Here is a 21,718-nt window from a genome sequence, read left to right as displayed (position 1 = left end):
ATTTGTAATTCATTGGCATAATAATGAAAACATAATTAAGTAACTGGTGGAAATGATGCTTTGAACGTAGTAGTAATGAAATTGATCAAGTGAAACAAGTTTTCTTTAAGCATTTTGATATTTTTGGAAATTGAGTCCCAACGTTATAGGGACCTGATATTTACAAGGCGATGTCAGAAATGAACTAGCCCCGTGAAATAACAGGTATTCAATGAATACTAAGGCTATGACGAGTGTATGTGCACTACCTTGCGGAGAGAATCATTCGTTCCAACAACTGCAACTCAGTTCGTATATCAAATGTTGGATGAAACTAACAAGGAGAAACGAACTTTGCGAGTTTTTTTTTTGTAGGTAACATCTGAGTGGAGTAAATCCACAAATTTGGGATAATATTGCCAGAGGCCTGTCGATTTATTCGTGTGGTTGGTTGACGAAGGCAATACTAGGACCTCTAGGTCCATGGGGCCGAATACTGGTCTATCCGTAATAAATCAACAGGCCTATGACAGTGTCGGTTAATTCATAGGTTCGAATGAATAAAACTTTCGTTCTGGGCGTTGTAAATTGTGTGGTTCTGTGGTTTCGTTTCGTTTCTTTTTTCAAAGACATAACGAAAGTGGTTAGCATATGCATGTCCATTCTTTAATTTGATATTGATTAAATTTGAATCAACTGCCAGCCAGTTTTTTTCTAAAACTAACATCACAAAATTTGAATTTCTTTCACACGGTATTTTGTATTAACATATTATATAAACATGGTGGGCTACTGGTGTAGATCGTGAACTGTTTCTTAGGCATAGACGGTGAATAGACGTTTTTGCGCAAACTCAATATGAACATTACACGTGGCAGTATACTGATGAATAACAGTTTATGCATATGCACGTCGAATTGTATGCATTGATTTGCATTGGTTGTGTTAGTTGACAATATTTACATATGCAATCTTCACATATAACGCAACTGAACAAACTGAGTATGATATTTCACGGGTGTGTAGTTAGTGTCTCGTTTTTTATGAGAATGAATAAAACATTATTTTTGCCTGGGAACAAGTATTGTGACAAAAAAGAAAACCATCAGGTCACCTAAAGAATATAACCACGAGGAAATTAAAGAATTCGCAAATTTCCAGATGCCAAACATTCCCCTCGATAAATAAATTCAATGAATATAACAACATGACACAAATATAAGTCTGTTTAATTTTTTTTATTTACTACACATTTGCTAAATTATACTTTTCGAATATTTTTTTTCGATATTATCCTTCTATATTAATATGTATTTGTCTCTGATATGGTATTTACGGTATCAATTACATTTACGTTTACTAAATTATGAAGTAATGATCATATTCTTGAAATAAATCTCAGCACTTGAACATTATAAAGTTCATGCAAGTCAAAACAAATAAATATCCCGCGGTACATTTGAACAAAGATATTATACTGAAGAACAAATAGTAATTGTAATCAAACAATCATAATTAAATATAGCTATAAAGTAATATACATTTTCTTTAAAAACTATTATAAATAACAAATCATACATCTCCAATTACATAAATCAATGTTTTACGACTTAAATGAACGTGATATTCAACGACAATTGATTGAAATTACGGAGTTTAAATAATATTTAAATAAAAGAAAACAGGAAATGTTAATAACGTTAGCTCTAACAATCGCACTAACAATCACGGATGTTGTTATGAACAATTGAACAATAAAATTAGTCATACTGTAACTATATCACGAACCCCTTGAGTAAAATTACGATGTACTGTATCATTCATGTTCCACTTAATACGTGTTCATAACAATTAGAAAAGAGTATAGAGAAGAAAATCGTAAGGATTCTGCAAATGGGATGTAAGGTATGATGCTTAGCAGTTTTAGAGTTATAAAATAAATAAATAATGAATGCTAAATACCCATTCGATTCTAGTGTTGCAACTAATATCTATATCTAATAGTAACTGACAATATACACTCATTGATATTCTTTGACACGTCTCCTTACTGAGTCAGTTTAAATTATTCCCAGTATGTGAAACATGAAATTAGCTTTTTCACATGCGCCACATTAAGGTATAACGAGAATTTTCTACCATCTGACATGCACGTAACTATGACATTATGTATATTTGTATATAGGCAAGATATAGGTGAATACGATCGTGTACTTGTGATCGTGTAAGACTTTCTAGATTGTTTTTTTTTTCTCCGGGATTCAGTGTTTTCTGATGTTTATTCGATGTTTTCTTCTTTCTCTGTTATCTGAAAAATGGATCCAAGAATTTGTATGTATGGCCTAGTTCTGTAACTGTAGTCCGTCTAACTGTTGAGACGCACATTAATAAACAAATTACACGCTTATAAGGAACATATACAATTTTTCCCTGAATAGATATAATGGGATTTTGTTTGTGCATTAGTATGATGGAGGAAAAACTTGGTGAGCTGACATTGTCAGTAGTAACGATTGTCACACAGTCCTTAGGCCGCTTTTGCTACGCTCGCTATTGCCATGCACGTGAAATAACAACAACTTTTTTATTCGTTTCGTAGAAGGTTACTAGCTATACAACAGTGTTAACATACATTCAAAAACTAGCCATTGTCATTAATAAATCTAAAATCTAAGAATCTGTTTAAAATCGCTAATAATTGCGTTTAACATTCATATGTGTCATCGTTTATGTTCATCTTCGTAAAGTTCAAGAACTTTGATAACACAACCAACTAAATATAAACTTCCGGTGACAAGAACCTGTACATGGTCTGCTTCCACGATACTTTGTAATGGTGTTGGATCTTCGGATCTTGGTTTAGACATACGTAAATCTTTTCCACATGATATCCACTGTAGAGCATGCTTAACACAATCAAATCTTGGGGCAGTATCTGATTCAATTCTCGGAGGACGCGCTGGTAATGGCGAGAGTGAATCAAGTTCTACTTTCTCGTCTAAAATCTTCCACACTTGTCTGTTCTTTTCACACACATCATTAGCATACTCTAATGGCATTTTACATTCTACATCTAGAATATAAAATGGTGAAACATGGCCTATATAGAGAAATGCGATCTTAAACAGAAGTACATTAAATCTCAGAGAAACATTTTCTGTAGCAATCGACCAGATCCAAAGTAGTGTAGATATTTTGTTTTATGAACATAAAAATGCTAATAGTAGTTATGGCATATGCACCCTAATAGTGATAACCTGCAGGTCCTGGGTAACAATCGATGTCACTTAATATATGTTTAACAAACACTAAATGCAAATAACCATGCATTTGAACTGACTAATATAGCGAGGTCATGTGTTATATCATTATTTAGCAGGAATGCTGATATGGCAATGCAAAACAGATTGACCTTGTTCAATGCCTTTTCTTATTGAAGATGTAGTTATCCAATTACAACATCCATGAATTTTGACTTCTTTGTATATTTTGTACTGATATTTCGAAAAACAAATAGCCACAGGTAAATTCAAATTTTGTATTTTGGTTTGTATCAATCACCTCCTCACTATAATCTACTACTTCAAGGGTAGCTTTTGTTTTTCGAAATAAGTAATACTATTGTTACATTTACTCGTAGTTTGGAAAAATATTGGTCCAAGATCCGTGTAAAGAGAACAATTTAGTGATCGCTCACCCAATAATGGTTGTTTGGAGTTGATATCAACGATATTTGGACAGAAGGTAGCACAAGAGAAGTTACAATGATGTAGCGTTTCTATTAATTCTCTTGGGTCACGATCTCCGGTAACATTGAACAGCACCACTTTAACACAACGACTCCTTTAAAAACAAGTTGTAGAACAAAGTGCGATTGAAACATCATAGTTATGAAGAGACACTTGAATATGCGAATTTTAATCGACGAGATCTCGTTGAGCGCGAGCGAGCTACGAGACTTGTCTTTTATTTTCATTCACCATCGAGTCTACTATTTCAAATGTCTCGTTACATAGATCGAGGGAACTGTACGCATTACAGGTAGAAAGTGGTACACTGTTTCACGCAAAAAACGTAGTCGCAGATGTTTCACTTTTAACAAGGTTTCGTTGGCTAATTACGACGACTTATACAAAGTTACTATTTGTCAAGCCTGTCAATATGTATTATTAAAAACTTTCTAAGAACCATTGAGTGAACGGTAAAAATGTAGCTGTAGCTGATATTTACTCTACTTACCCTAGCAACGTTTCTTCTTCTGTTGCTGCTTCTTTAAACCATTCAGCACAAGCCTTGATACTAATAGGTGTATGAGCACCATCTAAATAGTACGTCACGTTTTCACGTTTTATAATCTGTGTACGTCCTGGCCACTGACAGTTTCGAAGACCTGTTCAGCGAAAAGTTGACATTTATAGTGAATTATTTAGATTACACATTAATTCAAGGTTTGATTTCTAAGAACATATATGGATGACTAAATCACTCTTGTATGATACGATATGAAATATTAAGTACTGAATTGCAACACGACCAGTAACTTAGTCTGACCATCAAATTGTGTTGTTGTTTTTTATTTCATCAGATCCCCCAAATTTGGTGTTAATCAAAAAGCATTTGACATCGGGACTGTACATATGGAAACGACGTGCTTTCACTATAACAAAATTCCCATGGCATTTTTGGAAAACTCTTTACAGGCAGAATTGATATCGAATCACGTATATAATACAAGATACATTGTTGATTATAAGGCTTGTCGTTTGTACATTCACATATTGGAAATATTTTTATTTTAGTATAAACATATATGTAATGTAATTATATGTAATTCTGTATTATGTATCACAGTGGTAGAGCAATGTCTCCACATTGACAACTGACTCAAACAAATAAATAACAGCTAAACTTACAAAGTACTGTATGGATAACTTGACATCACCAAATTAACATATTCCAATATTAGCCCAAAACATTATAAAATGGGACCTAACTGAAAATTGTAAATACAAGTACCGGTCTGCATGCATGCATGAAAACAAGCATGGCTTGAATATATCGACAATTAATTATTGGGAAAAACAATACAACTCTCACATAGTAGGCGACTATGTTTTGAAGCACGTTTTATCTTCCAAAATGTACCTATCCGCCAAGAACCATAACAAGGTAATAACAAGCTTTCATCTCTTGCTTGGTATTGCAAAGAACCATCGCAGTATATCCAGGCATTATAGAGCGAACCAATGGCCTCAGATATAATAAGACATTATCATTTGAACAAACGGAATCATTTTTGATTTGGTTCCAATAATTCATAAGCGTTACCAGCAAAATGAGAACGAAAGTACACGCCATGGCCACTGATAAAACATAGGGGACATCATGCAACCAATTTGTGATTATTTAATAAAAAAAGGAGCAGTTGTAGCTCCAAACAGTCCATATTGAAATGGCACCATATGATATCTGCTAAACTGTAATAAGTATAAAGTGATATTTGGGAGGTTATATTTACGTGTAGATACAGGACCCAATCAATAATACAATGGGAACCACATCTAAAACAACTCCCATATAAGAAATCTTTATCCTGAAACCATTAAGTCATTACATAGATATGTGAGATAGTTTGAATTGTCATATAGGGCAGGAATTAACTTAGTTTGTTCACTGAGTGTTGTTTACAAGTCATTCACGTCCATTTGCAACATTTGCAGTCATAACGAGTGATTTGCAGTAAGCTACATTTCTGGGTAAAGTCGTATCATTGTACGTAGTTTAATAAAATTCTTAACAATGCAGAGTGTACACACATATTATAGGCAAATGCAATATGGTGGAGATACATTTTAAATTTAAAGCACTGATATCAGTTTCACGTTTTTTAATACATTATGCAAGTAAAGTAATATATATTCGCTGAAATAAAAAAAAATCATTTGCTCACCGACTATAAATGCATCTGATAACTTGAATGCTGGAGCTGTTGGGTAACTATGTTTCAAAGTGTCATTGGTCTTTATATTTTCAAAACTGGTGTTGCCTAACAAAGATAATGTTATGGTTATGACATTAATAGTGTAGCATTATATTGCATTTTACATAGAATATATACGTCCAATTGAGACCTATGCCTGTCCTTTGTTTAAAGGTTATTCAGCGTGTGACTATGCAACATAGGAGTTGAAGGCTACAATGGTTTCAGTTTATGTGTATGTATGAAACAACATAATCAAAAGACAAGTTGGTAAAGTAAAAATAACATACTCTTCCATATTAATCATTAAAAGTCATATATTGAAATACACTCACAAGTCGAACACACGAAAAATCTAATATGATCTATAAAACAAGTGCATCAAGCAACATAATTTAAACCAGGAAGAGAAAGATACAAGGTAACATATAAGACCAGCATAGGACGACCGTATGGCATTATTGTTATGATCAAGTTTGTATTTTGTGTATTTTAATTAGTTACATAGATGATTGACTGGGCAACTTAAAAACACGGTGAGTGATTTTGCACATATTCCTTGTGCTTTTTATTTTTAGTGTCATCATTGCATACAACAAAGTATACAATTCTTACCGGATCGGATTTGTTTCAGAAAAGTCATTGTTTAGATGGCATATATTGTCTGCAGCGTTTTAAATATTATTACTTTTGTGTATGTATGCATATGGATAATATGTTTCATCGAAGAGTTACTAAACTCAGATTACAAGCATACATTGTATATAGTAATCCAGCCACGCAATATTAAATATGTTATATAGTTCAATTATATATGTCTTTGTATCTATTTTAAATACTAGAACGCCGTGTGTATGCTACATCAGTTGACATGTACGTATTTTATTTTATCGTTGTATTTATGATTTTGTTTATGTTAAATATTATTTAATCGTCTCATTGCATTCTTGATATATGAGATAAACTTTCTGATAATTTAATCGTCAAAAACTTGTTTCGTTATACAGCTAACTGACACTCTGTAAAACAGATAGACAGAAAAAAAAACGTATAAACAAACCATAATCCTCTTTGATCGAGATTAAATATGACGTTCAATGGTCAGGCACTGTATAACACATGACAATATTAACATAATGGTATTATGCATTTTCATAATAATTGTATGTATCGGTAATGCTGTTGTGTGTATACCAGTTTATAAATAACCATTATAGGTAAAAGTTATGTGTAAATAACGCCTGAAGAATCATACGAACTTAGATCGCTATGATTATGATTATGGCAATCGAGGATAACTTTTATTAGTTTCTTTCTTGAAACAATTACTCAAAACACCATTCTAAAAAAATAAATAAATAAATAAAAAACAGTACTTACTTAATGTATGCTCTTCCATCCACGCTCTACATAACTGTATTGCTAAAGATGCATTGCGTTTCTGATGATCTCCTGCTATACCAAGCTTCATTGGATGCCCTTGCCAGTCGTATTCATCCAATTCAGGTACAAGCTGGATCGGTGCCTGTAAAGATACGTGTGTACATTTCTACTGGTTCACTACAATTGAAAAACTCAAGTGGTCCATTGACACTTACACGCCTTTTAAGATGTCTACGTTCAGCAATACTAGATCGTTTGGGGACTAACTGAATATTGAACAACAATAGTACTGGTAGAAATATTGTGCAGAACTGTAACCTCGCTTATTTATTCGTATAATACGACTTACTTTTAGCTCTTTGGCTCTAGAGAGTATGGTGTCCATGGCCTCCTTAGATTGTGTTATTGTGAACGCTGGTCTACCAGGCTGAATTAAAACATTTAACGGAATAAACGAGTTAAAATGTATTCATCCACTTTATACATTATATATTCTCAATACTCTGACATATTTGTAAACACAAATTTTGAGAAATATTGTATTGCATACTAATTTTGTGCTCCATATTCATTGTTGTCGTCACGAATACGTGTTATTTATATTATGAAAAAAAGCAGTCAGAAAATATTTGTACAATTTGCGTACCTTGCATATACCTGCTTTATGCCAAGCTATTTTATCTAGAGTGTCCCCCAAGTACTTTGTGTGATCGAAATCAATGAGGTTTATGCCAGTTACTACAGGACGTCGAATGACGTTAGTGTAGTCATATGTCCCACCAATACCAACTTCCATAATAACAACATCAACCTGCACATAAAATTACAAAAAACGAAAATGTAATAAAATAACTTAAATTACGTAAAAACCTATGATTTTTAATAAACTACAAAAAGTTAAGCGTCTTTAAATGTGAGATCTGTGACCACCCAGTGTATAAACTTACCGCAGATGTCGTGTGGATCGTTAGTAAGGAGTAGACTGTTAGAACAAATAACGAGTACATTTCTAGTAAATGCCAACGACGAAAACGAATGGAAAACGAAAACTGTCTGCTATCGAAAGTTAAAATCGTACCTACAATAAGTAGAGTAGTATAACTATATATTTAATTGTGAAACTAATCTCACATATACAGGTCGTCTAAAAGCAATAACTTTGAACATTACCCTTTTTTGTATAAACGCATGAAATGCAGTCATCGCTATGAGTCTTTGCCCATTTAAAATCTGCGGATTGTCTACTTTTTTGTACACATGGAAGAAATATTCAATGAACTCTTCCCTTGTCAAAGGTAAACCATTGATACGTATTCTCTCACGGTGTTCTATCAAAGCCGGGGAGCTGGAATGTAAACAAAATAACATATATTAACAGAACTTTGAAGATGAAACAAAACATATCTACAATAGGTTCAGTAGCATTCAGATGTACATGTTAAAAAGTTGCTGCTCACCTTAAAAATCCAGTTTTTAAATCATTTGCTCGTAATATACTTTCACAGAAAGCAGACACGGACCCTTTGCCTTTTGTGCCGCTTACGTGAATGATATTCAAACCATCTAAATCATCAAGCTGACAACAAAATAACAATAACATGTTACAAATTAGAATAATATTAGATTGGGAAACGATTTAGAACTGACCCACAATTCTTGTTTTTTGTCTACCAAGAACTGCATTAAATATTGATTCTCCCACTTAGCATACACAATTATGGTTTGCTATCAAACTAATATTAATAATGATGAAATGAAATGTTTTTTTATTTTCTCTCTAGGGACTGGACAGAACGTACAGGAGGGGTAGATCTGTGTTTTGGAAGAGTGGTCACTGATTTTCGTGCAAGTGTTGCGGGAAGGCTACGGTAATCTGTGCATTTTAAGGGAGGGTCGCAATTGTTTATGCAATGCAAACCTCATGGCACCACAGTAAAAGATTGTATGCACAGTCAAGTTGATTGTGTTGCCTCAACATTCAGCATTCGTATTTGCATTGAATGAAATGTTATAAACCTAACTTATGTATAGTTATGTATGTTATATAGTCTTGCAGTCGGATTTATAACCATTATGTGTATTTCGTATTTACACGGTACATATACAGTATCATACATTCATACATTCTTCTCAATGAGAATGTGTGAATGATGGGCTAACTGATTGTGTAGAAAAGTTCTAAGCTGTGTAGTAGAGCATCAATTAGTATGTATATACAGTTGTAATACTTTTTGTACTTTTTTACACTTAGAAGGGGAGGGTCACAGTTTTTCATGCACTATTCGAAAGAGAGGTCAGCAAATTTCATGCAAATGTTTGTGAAGGGTCATATATTTTATACACACGACTCTCACAAATCACCGGCCTACCCTGTGTACTTTATGTTCAGTCCCTTAGTATATTTAAAAAATATTCATGTCTCTTAACTGATTGATGAAACATCCGGCCAATGTAATTTTTGGTTACATAAAGCCAAAAGTTGTTGAATGCTATATGTAATAGCCTGCCTAAATTTAATACCGAGACGCACAGCCATGCTTACTATTATTGATGGTGCTTTAAGTTTTGTTGCATCGTATATTAACAACAGATATCTCTGTAGTTAGCATTAGTACCCTGTTTTAATTTTTTTAATTTAAATACCGACCGGAACAGAAAGTCAGTAGAAAACACACGATTATATGTGATTATACGGTGCACGAAAGCATATATGTTAGACAGAAAATCCTATACATGTTCTTGTTTGTGATTGGTCCTTGCGACGTTTGGTGAATCGTGATTTATATATTCGTGTATATTTATCTTGAAGTGCAAACAATGCCGAAAATGTACAATAGTCCGATGCACCAAACATAGATATTCTTTTGACAAGAAAAAGGCGTTTTAAGTTTTTTTTCTACCATAAGACACATAGATAATACTGCCTTTTTTGAGCATTATGACACCGGTAATCGTCTTATAAATATGTAGCCTTAAAACTATAATAATACATGTTTCACAGTGTTTCTTTCTTTAAATTGAAAATAAAATGGTGAAATGATCAGAAATGTAGTGTACACTTCTCAGTATTTTGTACGACATATTAAACATATATTTCACATAATCAAAACCTCTTCTGTCTCTTTCCCTAACACCAAGTTAAAATTCTCTATCCTCTTAAGAACAGTCGTCAACAATTTACACGCTTCCACCCTTGTTGATGAGCATTGTACAAGACAAATAAACTGTTTCTAAATACATTATTTTCTTGCCTTTTTAAGGGCCAACAGAGAACAAAATATTAAAAAGTGTGCGTCTGATTTTATATCCTATCGAAGACACCAAACTAATGTCAGCACAATGCTAATCGCTATTCATCACACTTCAAGTATTTTCTTAAATATCCATTCACCCCACAAATGCGAAATCGCCACACTTAACCAATTCCGGCGTACCAAATGGGTCCTACCTATTTTACTATGTCGCACTGTTTTGAAATTTCATAGGTCAACACCCATCGTAAAACTTGTAATCTCACAAGGATATATAACATGTTTTATAAACACCAATATTTTGCATTAGCTAAAGAATGCACCTATTTCTCGTTTGCATAATTTCGGCCCAAAATGTATCACGTGTATTCACCATATGTATCAAGTTTCAGTTCTACTATAGGTTGGTAAGTCCATATAGGCACGCATACAATTAATTCTTCCACAACTTGATGCTTGACATAAAACTATTTTCTGTAGGTAATGTCATGACCGTTTCAATGTGCGTTGAAGTACATCACCTTCACCTAGTTGGTATATATACCATATTGTTCCCTGGAATTTTCATTCAAATTTGTTAATACTGTTTGCATTAAATTGGATGCATTAGACCATAAGTTTCCTACCATTAAAACACATTCAATCACACATTTATTTACCCCCAGTTTTGTTTATTTTCAAAAGTGTATTTTTGTGTGTTTAAAATGTCTTTTAATTTTATCAAAAAGTGTTTCAATAACTCCCAAAAAACACTTTTCTATAAATCCTAAAACATTACTGTTTTGCGAGAAATATAGGTGTTTATAATATAATTCAGATGTTGTTAATTGCAACAGTGGGCTTTGTATTTAAAACTGTGTGTTTTAATAAAAACATGAAAGTGCTTTTTACGATTTACAGTGTAGTAGGATACAATGATACTTCTACTGAATCAGTAATACTCACTGATATATCAATACTTTTAAGACTGTCTCTAAACTGTCCAATATTGTCATTCACATACCAGTCGTAATCTACTGTTTTTGGCAATGGCAGATTACACAACCTCACGGCTTCCTATCAATTAATATATGATAGAGTATTATGTTTAATTGCATGAACCAAATTTGCCTGAATTGTCGATGAATGCATTTCAAAGAAACGAATATACATTTGCAAGATATTTGGAAAAGCATTCTTACCATATAATTTTCTTCCAACATTGCTCACCGTTTATATGATCCACACCGTATTGTTTTTTTTTTTCTTTTTAGAATTCTTTGAAGAAAAGCATATTAGTATAATGTTATAGTCAACTGTCCAATAACGGTGAATACTTACAGCGTACACTGATTAATATATATTTCCGATAAGTTATCGAGTATATCTTACTATAATTTCTTGTCAAGTGGAAGCACACAGCCTTGCTGCGCTATGTGTTTTGGATCACAATAGATGGGTGTTGCATTTCAGTGTTTATTGAGGCCAGTTATTAGGCATATTTTTGTGGATTTCTGGTGGTAAAATGATAGGCGCACCAAGAATCATACATTTTTGGAATTTTATTCATTCATAACTGAAAACACTATGTATGAAAATTTCAAGAAAAATTCAAGGATCAGGCAATTGCATGTTCGTATAGATGTGGATTGGATTTCTATAGCAACGAGAAAGTGTTGAATGCCTGTAATTTCGAAGGTGGCATCGTTGACCTGTTTGTTTATCAATATTAACTTGTACAGTCGATGTATTCTTGAAGTATAATCATTAATGATTGCTAAACCCCAAAATAATGTGAACAACAGAAATAGATCGAGGAGCTAAAAATTGAAAATGCCTTTTGATTTATGCATACCAAATAAAAAGACAAATGTTTACAATTGTGTAATTTGACCACAGTGCAGGTAGTGCTAAGGATTATTAATTAGGGACACATAGATGGCAACACAATTACAACTTTTTAACTAAGAACTACACATCAACATTATATTGAAGGCAATGATGCAACTGCATTGAATGATTAGTAAATTAATTTAAATTGTGAGTAATTGGACAACAAATACATCCCTAAAGTCACATCATTCACGAGTTATGCTGATCGAAACCTGGCATATCGCGCCGTACCGATATAAGCAAGTTATTATTTATTTCTGTTCGAGTACTCCTATCATGTTTGGCGTTCACTTGACCAAAGGGGCAACATAATTAAAATACTTACAAATTTAAAAAGCTGAGATCAATTTGCTATACAGAGAACAACTCGAGATCATGTGTGCATATCATAATTTTGACGTTAATGTTCGATTTAATGACTTGATGATACCCCAAGATGCTGAAAACTCATTCACAATTTAATTTTAAGTGATGTTCGGCTATTGGCAATGCAGACATTTTACAACTAATTATTTACTTAACATATCGAGGAAGCAATAGCATATATTTTGGACCGGAAAACACATCTGAATCTTATTTATCACATAAATACAACCACTTCAAGCTGGCTGACCATATTTATAGATGGTTCCAAAAATTGGCACCTAAAGGATTGTAAATTTATTATTTTGCATTTATATTTTACAATGACAGGTCAGATACACATTCATTATTAGACTGATAATACAGCCTGATATAGCTAGATAGGGAGGAGCTGGATGGAATCGCATGTCATTGTGGTAAGATATCATTGGATCACTACTTTTTTTTTGTGTTTATTCAGTAGCGACTATACTTTTTGCAAGATTAAATTCATACGAAACAGCAAACTGGTCTATGTGTAATCCTATGTAATTGTGTTTCCCAAAAACATAAAAAGACAATTATGGGTCATCAAAATTATTGGCTAGGTGCATTTATTATTTTTTCACAAATTCAAGACAGTTTCCAGACAGGTTTCTAGAGTTCTACGGAACTAATATTTCATTGGATTGCGACACTAATAAAAGCAAAAGCGTTCGTAAAGATTGGGTTAAATCAAACAATGAATATTTCATAGAAACATTACTCATTTTGGGATATTAAAATAATTGATTAAACTATCAGATCGTTCACAAATATAATGCATGCTGTAAACAAATACTCTCCCTATATTTAAAAAAAAAATACAAATTGTTTTTTCCTGCATATATCACTATCGTTTGACCAATATGGCTTCAGTTTTAGAATATGACAGTCACTCTAATAAACGTCGACATTAGTATCACCGTAAAAAAAAAATATGGATGAAATTATTCACCGTCAAATTAATACAACGATACAAAGTACCAGCATTTCAAATATGGAATATTGATCTTTCAAGCATATATAAGCTTCAATCCATGAAAAGACAAACCCCATGTGCTGGTTTAAAACAATTATCTACCCCAATTTCCGTCTGTTTTTGCATTTTATTATAGTATTTGTTATATTGTATGGATCCAATATTTCTGTTAAACTTTACTTGCAATTTGACAATAGATTTGTTCATCATACCCAATTTCAATTTATAGATTTACAATTTGTATAAATCCGACGCTTCTGGTATTTCCAATATTAAAAGCTAGTGTCCTCTCTTTTACATTAATTTACTTCGATTTCAATATTATTTCAACTTAGTCAGAATAATTAACATTCGACATTGACATGTACATACAGTAATACTTAAAAACACATAGTATTACAATGAGCGTAAATTCGTATAATTTTACTGTAACTACTATTACATATTTCCCACAATTGCACCATTGAAAATATACTAGATATTTCCATATTCGACATGCCAATGACATTAATGCACAGTGCATACTCACAGTTCAGGCTGCAACAGGTTATAAAACGGTGAAACCAAACACCAGCACCGTTTCGAATATGGAATATTTTTAAGTTCCAAGCTGATGCTTAACCCCATGAAAGGATTAACCTCATGTGTTTGACGACCCCTAAGGCTGCACACAGTTCAAAATGCGGCGATACAAAGAACCAGCATTACAAATATTATCTACTATTAAATATGTCCAACCATTTATTTCGTTACACCTTTGACAATATACTCAGTATATATTTCCATCTGTACAGTTGGTTGAATCAATTTCAGATAACAAGTGACCGTGACACTATGAATAACTCTCACCAATAACTCTTGATGGCGCTAATCACCACATGTCTTGATCAATATTATATAGCATAGCATGCAGTAAATACAGAAAATAAAAAGGTTATTAATTTCCCAAAATGTTAATTTGTCCATAATATTGCAATATGCAAAAATGAGTATACATTTTCTACTACTATTACATATGTCCCGCCGTTTACTTTGTTGTACCTTTAAAAATATACACAGTAATTCCATTTTCGACATGCAAATGAGTAAAAAAAGTAAATGAACCCAAACGCGAATAATGTTCATCAATCACTTTCAATACACACGGCGTTATAAATAGTTCAACAACGAAGTTTAGTATCAGTGTATCAGTAACTCTTCTAGTAAAAGCAGATGTATAATGTAACATTCATTTTCCCGCCTTGTACAATTTCAATTAAGGGTTGAATCGTGCTATTTCTAATTTCTAATTGGGTTGCGAAGGTGGTACCTAACCATTATAGAATAGCCATCCAACATTCAGTCTGTTTAATAAATAATAAATAGGTTTTTCTCTATTTATACTCAGCAAATCTAAATTATCGATTTCAGTTTTCAATCTTAGCAGTAAATTCATGAGACAGATCTCCCTAATAAAAACTACATTACACTATAACACAGAAATGCCGAAAGATAAAGTGATTTGTATTCATCGGAAATACTAGTTAGATAGAATACATGACAATATGATTAAGATAATAACCTGGTTGGCCTAACTTTTTCAATTTATTTAAAAACAAAATTATTATTATTGTTTTTATTAGTATTATTTCATTCATAATTATTTATTTCTTTATTCGCCCTTTACAATAAATTTGCTGCAGCGGGATCTGAACAACTCGCATAGGAACTCTCGTTATAGTTTATACATGTGTAATATAGGAGGAAAAAACAACAGCCAGTTAAAGTGTCTGTAACATGTGCAAGATTACGCGACTGCAATATTTGTACTTTCGGTGGCCATTTTGTTTTTTAGTCAGCGAGAAGATTTCGGAGATGTTATTGGTAAATATATGAATGTATAGATTTTTTACTTGGTAAAAAAAATTGCCAACGTACAACTTTAATTAACCCGAAGTGCATGTATGATATGATAATGTGAAAAATTTAAAACAATTTTGTTTGTATTAATTAGTATTGATGGGTCTCAATCAATCATCTTTTGTAATTTTGCGTCGAAGTTACTATACTATACTGTACTATATTTACGAGGTTATAATTATATAAATTTATTTTATTTCGTTTATTACATTTATTTACCCTAGATTATTTACGCCATACTTTCTGTCCCGGAATTAATAGGTGATTGAGTGTATAATCTAATCGTTTATTTGTATAAAGCATTGTAGAACTGTGCTTTATAAACACTTTTTGGAGGAATTAGGCATTTGTTACAGTGTAAGGGATTTATTTGATGATGAGGGGCAGCACGATAAATCAGCAACAAAGGTTAAGCGATGCAAAAGAGTAAACTACTGCACGATATTATATCTTTATCCTAGAGGGAGGGAGGGGTAGTCGCACAGAAAAGGTGTACAGAGTATACAATTTCAAGATTTTGTTTGCGAACTTCTGAAATTGATTTTATTCGTCCTAAAAATTGGATTCATTCTCATAAGTTACAGCGTGCTGTGATTTTGTGGAAAGGGATTAAAATATGTTCGTTTTGTTTCGTTAAGCGATATGCGGTTGATTAAAATGAAATATAAGCGGGACATTGGGCGAAATTAGTAATAACTGTTGGGTGGAAAAGATGGCCGACTTCCGCCCGTGGCCAGTGCCCCCAGTCAAATAAGCATCACAGTATGTGTCATAGAGAATGCATTGCATCAACATATATTAAAACAAAATTTAATTTTGAGTTTATATTTTTAATTTTTCTACTTCTGTGCTTCGCGAAATTCCACGATTTCGATATGTTATAGATGTTTACATTAAAACTTCACCATTAATTGCCCAACTTGTCGTAAACCCAGATTATAAATCATACACTGGCCCAGTGCATTACCAATGGGCCATGTGTATTTTTGTGCCAGACTCTATTTTTAAAAATAGGAAAACGACGGGAGGGAGTCCAGAGAGGGAACAGCCAGCATCTCTTTTACGGGGAAAACGAGAAATCTCGACGGACTTTTTTCTCACGTGTAATATTAGGTTTTGAGGGCTTCAGAGTTTTATTCTTATAGTTTTATTATTTAGTCCAAAAAAGATGACTGAATTAAACCCAAAAGCATGCGTTTAGAGACAAACCTATGCAGAAGTTGGTTTGCCCGTACTTAATCTATTTTTAATACCTAGGCTACTCTATTGACATTGACTGTTTATTTCATGGACTTGGCACTTGAGATGACTGATAGGCCGTGTCAAAAACGTGCACAGAATGACCATTTTCTACACGTTTTTGACACGGATTAAAAAACAGTTGTAAGCAGATATTTTCATATGAAGAAGTTCGCTGATTTGCTGATTCGCTGACTCAGTTATTACGCCGTCGCATCGACCTCCGCTGCTCGTCGGTCTGTCTTCGTTCATACTTTGAGGTATCCTCGTATAACCTCATATGATGAATTTCAGATATGCCTACAGGTATAGATGTCATAACTGTAAGATGATATATAAACATTTTAACGGTATTATTGCCAATCAGATAACTGGCCATACCATAATATCAAAGCCTATGCAGAACATGTACAAGGAAATACGAAGAAGAGGACTTATTTGATTCAGATTAATCAGTTGAAATGTTTTCAATTGAACCTGCTGCACCGCAAAATCAAGTACCTTACAGTTTGTGTACATTTACATATTTGCTTAAGTGCTAATGAAGCACACCACCTTACTTGTAAGAAAACTGTAAGTGTTAGGGTGGGCATCACAATGAAGCCATGGACGGTTATGTGGAGATAGGCAACAGAGAAGTTAAGCGCATGTGTGAAGGCAATCAAACAAAACACTTCTATATCAGGCATTTTTGTATAGAGTCCAAATTAATGTGACTAAACATATTGATTCCTGCATAACCTTCGTAGGAGAAACGAAATACATAACGTATCCAACCGTGATCAAGACCTGAGGAAAATTGTGTAAGATTAAGTCAAGAATAAAGTTCATGTCTCAGGGAGGAAACATAAATGTAAACAATTTTTGAAGAAGCATTAGGGGACTCAACAATGAGCATAGGGGCTTACCTGATATGATATCACGGCATAAGCAACATACAAGCATTGTGATACACTGGTAACATGCATACTGCGTGCCACAGAAATGTAATACATGAGGTTTGCAACATGCAAAATTACACTGCAATTGTTGTCTAAGAACATTATTATTTCCATACGACGTTATAAATAGTTCAACAGTGGATTTCGCAACGTTGTATCACTAACTCTAACGACATTAGAGCAGTTGCCTGATATATATCATTCAGTTTCCTTTCTTGTACAATTTGAATCAAGGGTTGAATCGTGCTATTTCTAAAATTGGGATGAAGAAGATGGTGCCTAACGATTGTAGAGCTATAAAATGCGTGAATGTTGAATACCAATCCAACGTTCAGTCTTTGTAGACCAAATAATAAATAAGCTTTGTTCTCTTTTTAACCAAAAATTAAAGTTATCGATTTCAGGGTTCAATTCTAGTTTAGGCACTACATCTCCACTCATCAGACAATCTATGTAAATTGATATCTCGTAAATATTTCTTGCTTTGATCTCTTCGCCTTCTGTTTGGTTATGTAAATGAGCCATGGAATACTAATCCATACTGTTTTAATAATCTAAAATCACGCACACAGTACTTTTATGACCATGATAAATAACATTGCAATATAATGTATAAAAAATCATTTCCCGTTTTAAATCGTTTCTATCTCAAATATATAAAATCGGTTTGATATATTGATTAATAATAAAAGAATGTAATTGTATAAGAGAAAGAACTTTACCATGTACATTTGTTATACAAAATAAAAATAACTTTGGAATCTATGACTCATGATCTACATAATAATTGGTAGTATAGCGACTAATTACAATTTTAATTGAATGATGAATTTGACAAATGCCACACATTGGTGGATATTATTTCAAACGCAGTCTATCTATTTATTTATTTATGTGTATGTGTATATATATATTTATGATTATTGAACATATTTTTGGGGCTGCAATAATAATAACCAATAATAATACATGTTTTACAAAAAAACGACTTTGGCATTGCCATGAATGAGACTTTTACTGGCATTTGTCTGAAAAAAAATGTTGATCTGATACAGTTTTAGTGAATGGAATCGATTAATAAAACTACACAAACATTTCAGGAGAACATTTCCAATTTATAGAGAATGAAATAATTAAAAGAATAATGTTTACTTTTCAAAATTGTGTTTCATGCTGTGACATGCTCTACCGTTTCCTGTGCGTATATTGACTTTCATGACGGTGACGTTATTCACACATGTTTCTGGGATTGATAAAATATTGCAAGAGAAAGATACATACATGTGGTTTCAAAAATATGGATGGCTAATGACAGAGAGCGTCACACACATGTTATATATCAATACAATTTCAAACGATAAGTAGATAAGTCAGAAAAACTTCGACATAAGTATCATCGTAAAAAGGAACAAAAATATTATTACAATTTTTATGGATGAAATAGCCATAATTAATAAGTTGGTACGGTGGCCATACCATGATACATTATTCACAGTGAAATTAACACAATAACACTTAAGGCTGCACAAATGTCTAAATACAGCGATGCCAAGTACCAGCGTTTCAAATATGAAATATTTATGTTTCAAGCTGAAGCTTATCTCTATGAAAAGATTACCCTGTGTGTATGTGTCGACCTCTATTTTTTCTCTGTTAGCATTTTCTCAAAATATTGGCTAAATTGTATAGATCTAATATGTCTACTAAAATATTCTTGCAATTTGACAAATAGATTTGTTCATGGATTTGATGACGTATTCTCTGTTATTTGTCTCACTTGGAACCGTAATATAGCGTATATGATTCAAAATTATTATTTATATAATTACCACCTGACAACAAAAATGATGAGCCTTGTAAAAATTACTCGATCCGCGAATGAGAACACACTGCAAATTTTACGCTTGAAATATGCGCCATGCATTGTCCGTAATAAAGTCCATAGAAATGATTCCCCGATCAAAATCAAAATGTCGATTTTCCGATTTCTTATCAGAGACACCTGAAAGATTAGCTTGTTTGTAAAAAGTCGGCATGTACACTTAGACAGTATACAAATGTTCACCACAATAGAGGTGAACATACAGTTTTAGCGACCCGATGAGATTATTGTCAATCGAGGCGAAGCCGTGGTTGATAGTGGGCTCAGAGGGTCTATACAACTGTATGTTCACCTCTGTCGGGGTGTTTATTTGTATTATTATACCGAATAAATCCTAAAACGGAAATTGTGGCACTTAATCATGGAAATCTTCCAAGTCATCCTCATAGTGCTGAAGACATGAACACAATTGTACAATTTGAATGGTTACAATGACTGTCCAGTTTGTGCCAACTTGTTCCTCTATACCTTTGAATCATATAAGCTATATTAGGCTTCTCATTGAGACAGAATACATCTGTATCAACTTCGTAAAGCTATGTGAATGGAATAAAAACACTGCCGAGGATAGACAATTAAAAATGCAGTGTCAACTGTGGCTTTGTTTATTTCGCTGATATCGACGAGTAGCAGAATTCTTGTACTCGCTTCCTCGTCTGATGCATCGGTGTCGTCATCGTTTAAGTAATCTAAGTAATGAAAATCTTTCGCGTGGATCTACTCTTTCCATTAGTAATAGCCGTATTTTCTGTTTTTTTCACTTTTTACTTTAATTTACTTAGGTTTTGACGTGGTATGTTGGTTAAAATACGTTAAAGTGTAGACTACATTATGACTAAGTAAAATACTATTTACAGAAATGGCCATATACTTGAATAAAACTGAAACCGGAATATTGTAAAGTCCGTGTATGTCATTGTTAGGACTGTCGTATTACATCTTAGTCAGAATAATTAGCAGCCTACATTGACATGTACATCTTGTAATACATATGTAAATGAATATGTATAGTCAAATTTAATTCAATCTATACTGAGGTCTTTGTTTTAGTAAAATTATTTTCACATAAATTCAGTGTAATGGCACAGTAAACAGTGTACGCTATATCCACACCTTAATGACCCTAAAATTAAACTGAAAAGAACACGTGTGAAATCACTAAACACTCACCGTGTTTGTAAACCTTTATGACAATCAATTCTCAGTGAAACAGGATGCAATAGTAAAAAATCGGATCTCCAAGGCGTACATCTGTATTGTACATTTGGTTGAATCGATTTCAGATAAGAACTGACACTGAATCCCTTTCACCAATAACTCTTGGTGGCGCTATTCATCACATGTCTTTATCCAAGGGTACAGTGAATATTATATAGCATAGCATGCAGTAACCACTTCGTTGCACCTTTGAAAATATACACAGTAATAAATATTGTTCATCAATCACTCAAAACACACACGACGTTATAAATAGTTCAACAATGGATTTGGTAACATTGTATCACTAACTCTCTCAGTGAGAACAGTAGTATAATATAACATTCATTCTTCTGCCTTGTACACCATCGTAGAGCTATAAAATGTGTGAATATTGAATAGCCATCCAACATACAGTTTGTGTATACCAAATAATAAATAGGTTGTGTTCTATTTGAAACCAGAAAATTTGAATTATCGATTCTTTTTCAATTATAGTAAAAACAATTATTTTCTCGTTTTACATCACTGTAATTAGTATTATACAATTCGATATATTGGTTAATAATTTTAACAGTGTAACTGTTGGAATAGACAAAACTATACCTATAATTTAGAACTGAAAATGGATAGTAAATGTACGGTCTAATTAAGAAATATGTGATGGGCAGTTTACATATATTCGTCTCCCAGTCTGTATATTGAAATCTGTAATATATACCAAAATTAATA

General features: G+C 32.9%; 1 protein-coding gene across 2 annotated transcripts; it reads right to left on the bottom strand.

Moving 5' to 3' along the window:
- Nucleotides 1-1,200: 1,200 nt before the first annotated feature.
- Nucleotides 1,201-21,092, bottom strand: LOC146728638 (folylpolyglutamate synthase, mitochondrial-like). 2 transcript variants are annotated; one of them, XM_085495561.1, is made up of 13 exons: nt 20,960-21,092; nt 14,358-17,266; nt 11,775-11,850; nt 11,539-11,649; nt 8,800-8,918; nt 8,513-8,687; nt 7,989-8,153; nt 7,692-7,769; nt 7,340-7,484; nt 5,930-6,025; nt 4,219-4,369; nt 3,677-3,822; nt 1,201-3,052 (listed from the first exon to the last, which is right to left on the bottom strand). In XM_085495561.1, exons 3-13 carry the CDS (start codon nt 11,793-11,795, stop codon nt 2,700-2,702), a joined length of 1,560 nt encoding a protein of 519 aa, XP_085351687.1. In that variant the 5' UTR covers nt 11,796-11,850; nt 14,358-17,266; nt 20,960-21,092; the 3' UTR covers nt 1,201-2,699. The 2 variants fall into 2 exon arrangements, with proteins under 2 accessions (XP_085351687.1, XP_085351688.1); XM_085495562.1 differs by lacking the exon at nt 14,358-17,266.
- Between the last annotated feature and the right edge of the window lie 626 nt (nt 21,093-21,718).

The sequence above is a fragment of the Saccoglossus kowalevskii genome, chromosome 22 (genome assembly GCF_978046115.1).
Source record: "Saccoglossus kowalevskii chromosome 22, keSacKowa6.1, whole genome shotgun sequence".
NCBI classification, from domain to species: Eukaryota; Metazoa; Hemichordata; class Enteropneusta; family Harrimaniidae; genus Saccoglossus; species Saccoglossus kowalevskii.
This window is presented reverse-complemented; position numbering and strand designations above follow the sequence as displayed.

Bases quoted from the DNA above. Each gene is read 5' to 3' on its own strand.
- LOC146728638 (XM_085495561.1), bottom strand. From the start codon at position 11,795: ATGTTGGAAGAAAATTATATG. The intron at 8,919-11,538 runs GTGAGTATTACT...TTTTGTTGTCAG, and splicing joins TTAAAAGTATTGATATATCA to CTTGATGATTTAGATGGTTT. The intron at 7,485-7,691 runs GTAAGTCGTATT...GTATCTTTACAG, and splicing joins CTAGAGCCAAAGAGCTAAAA to GCACCGATCCAGCTTGTACC.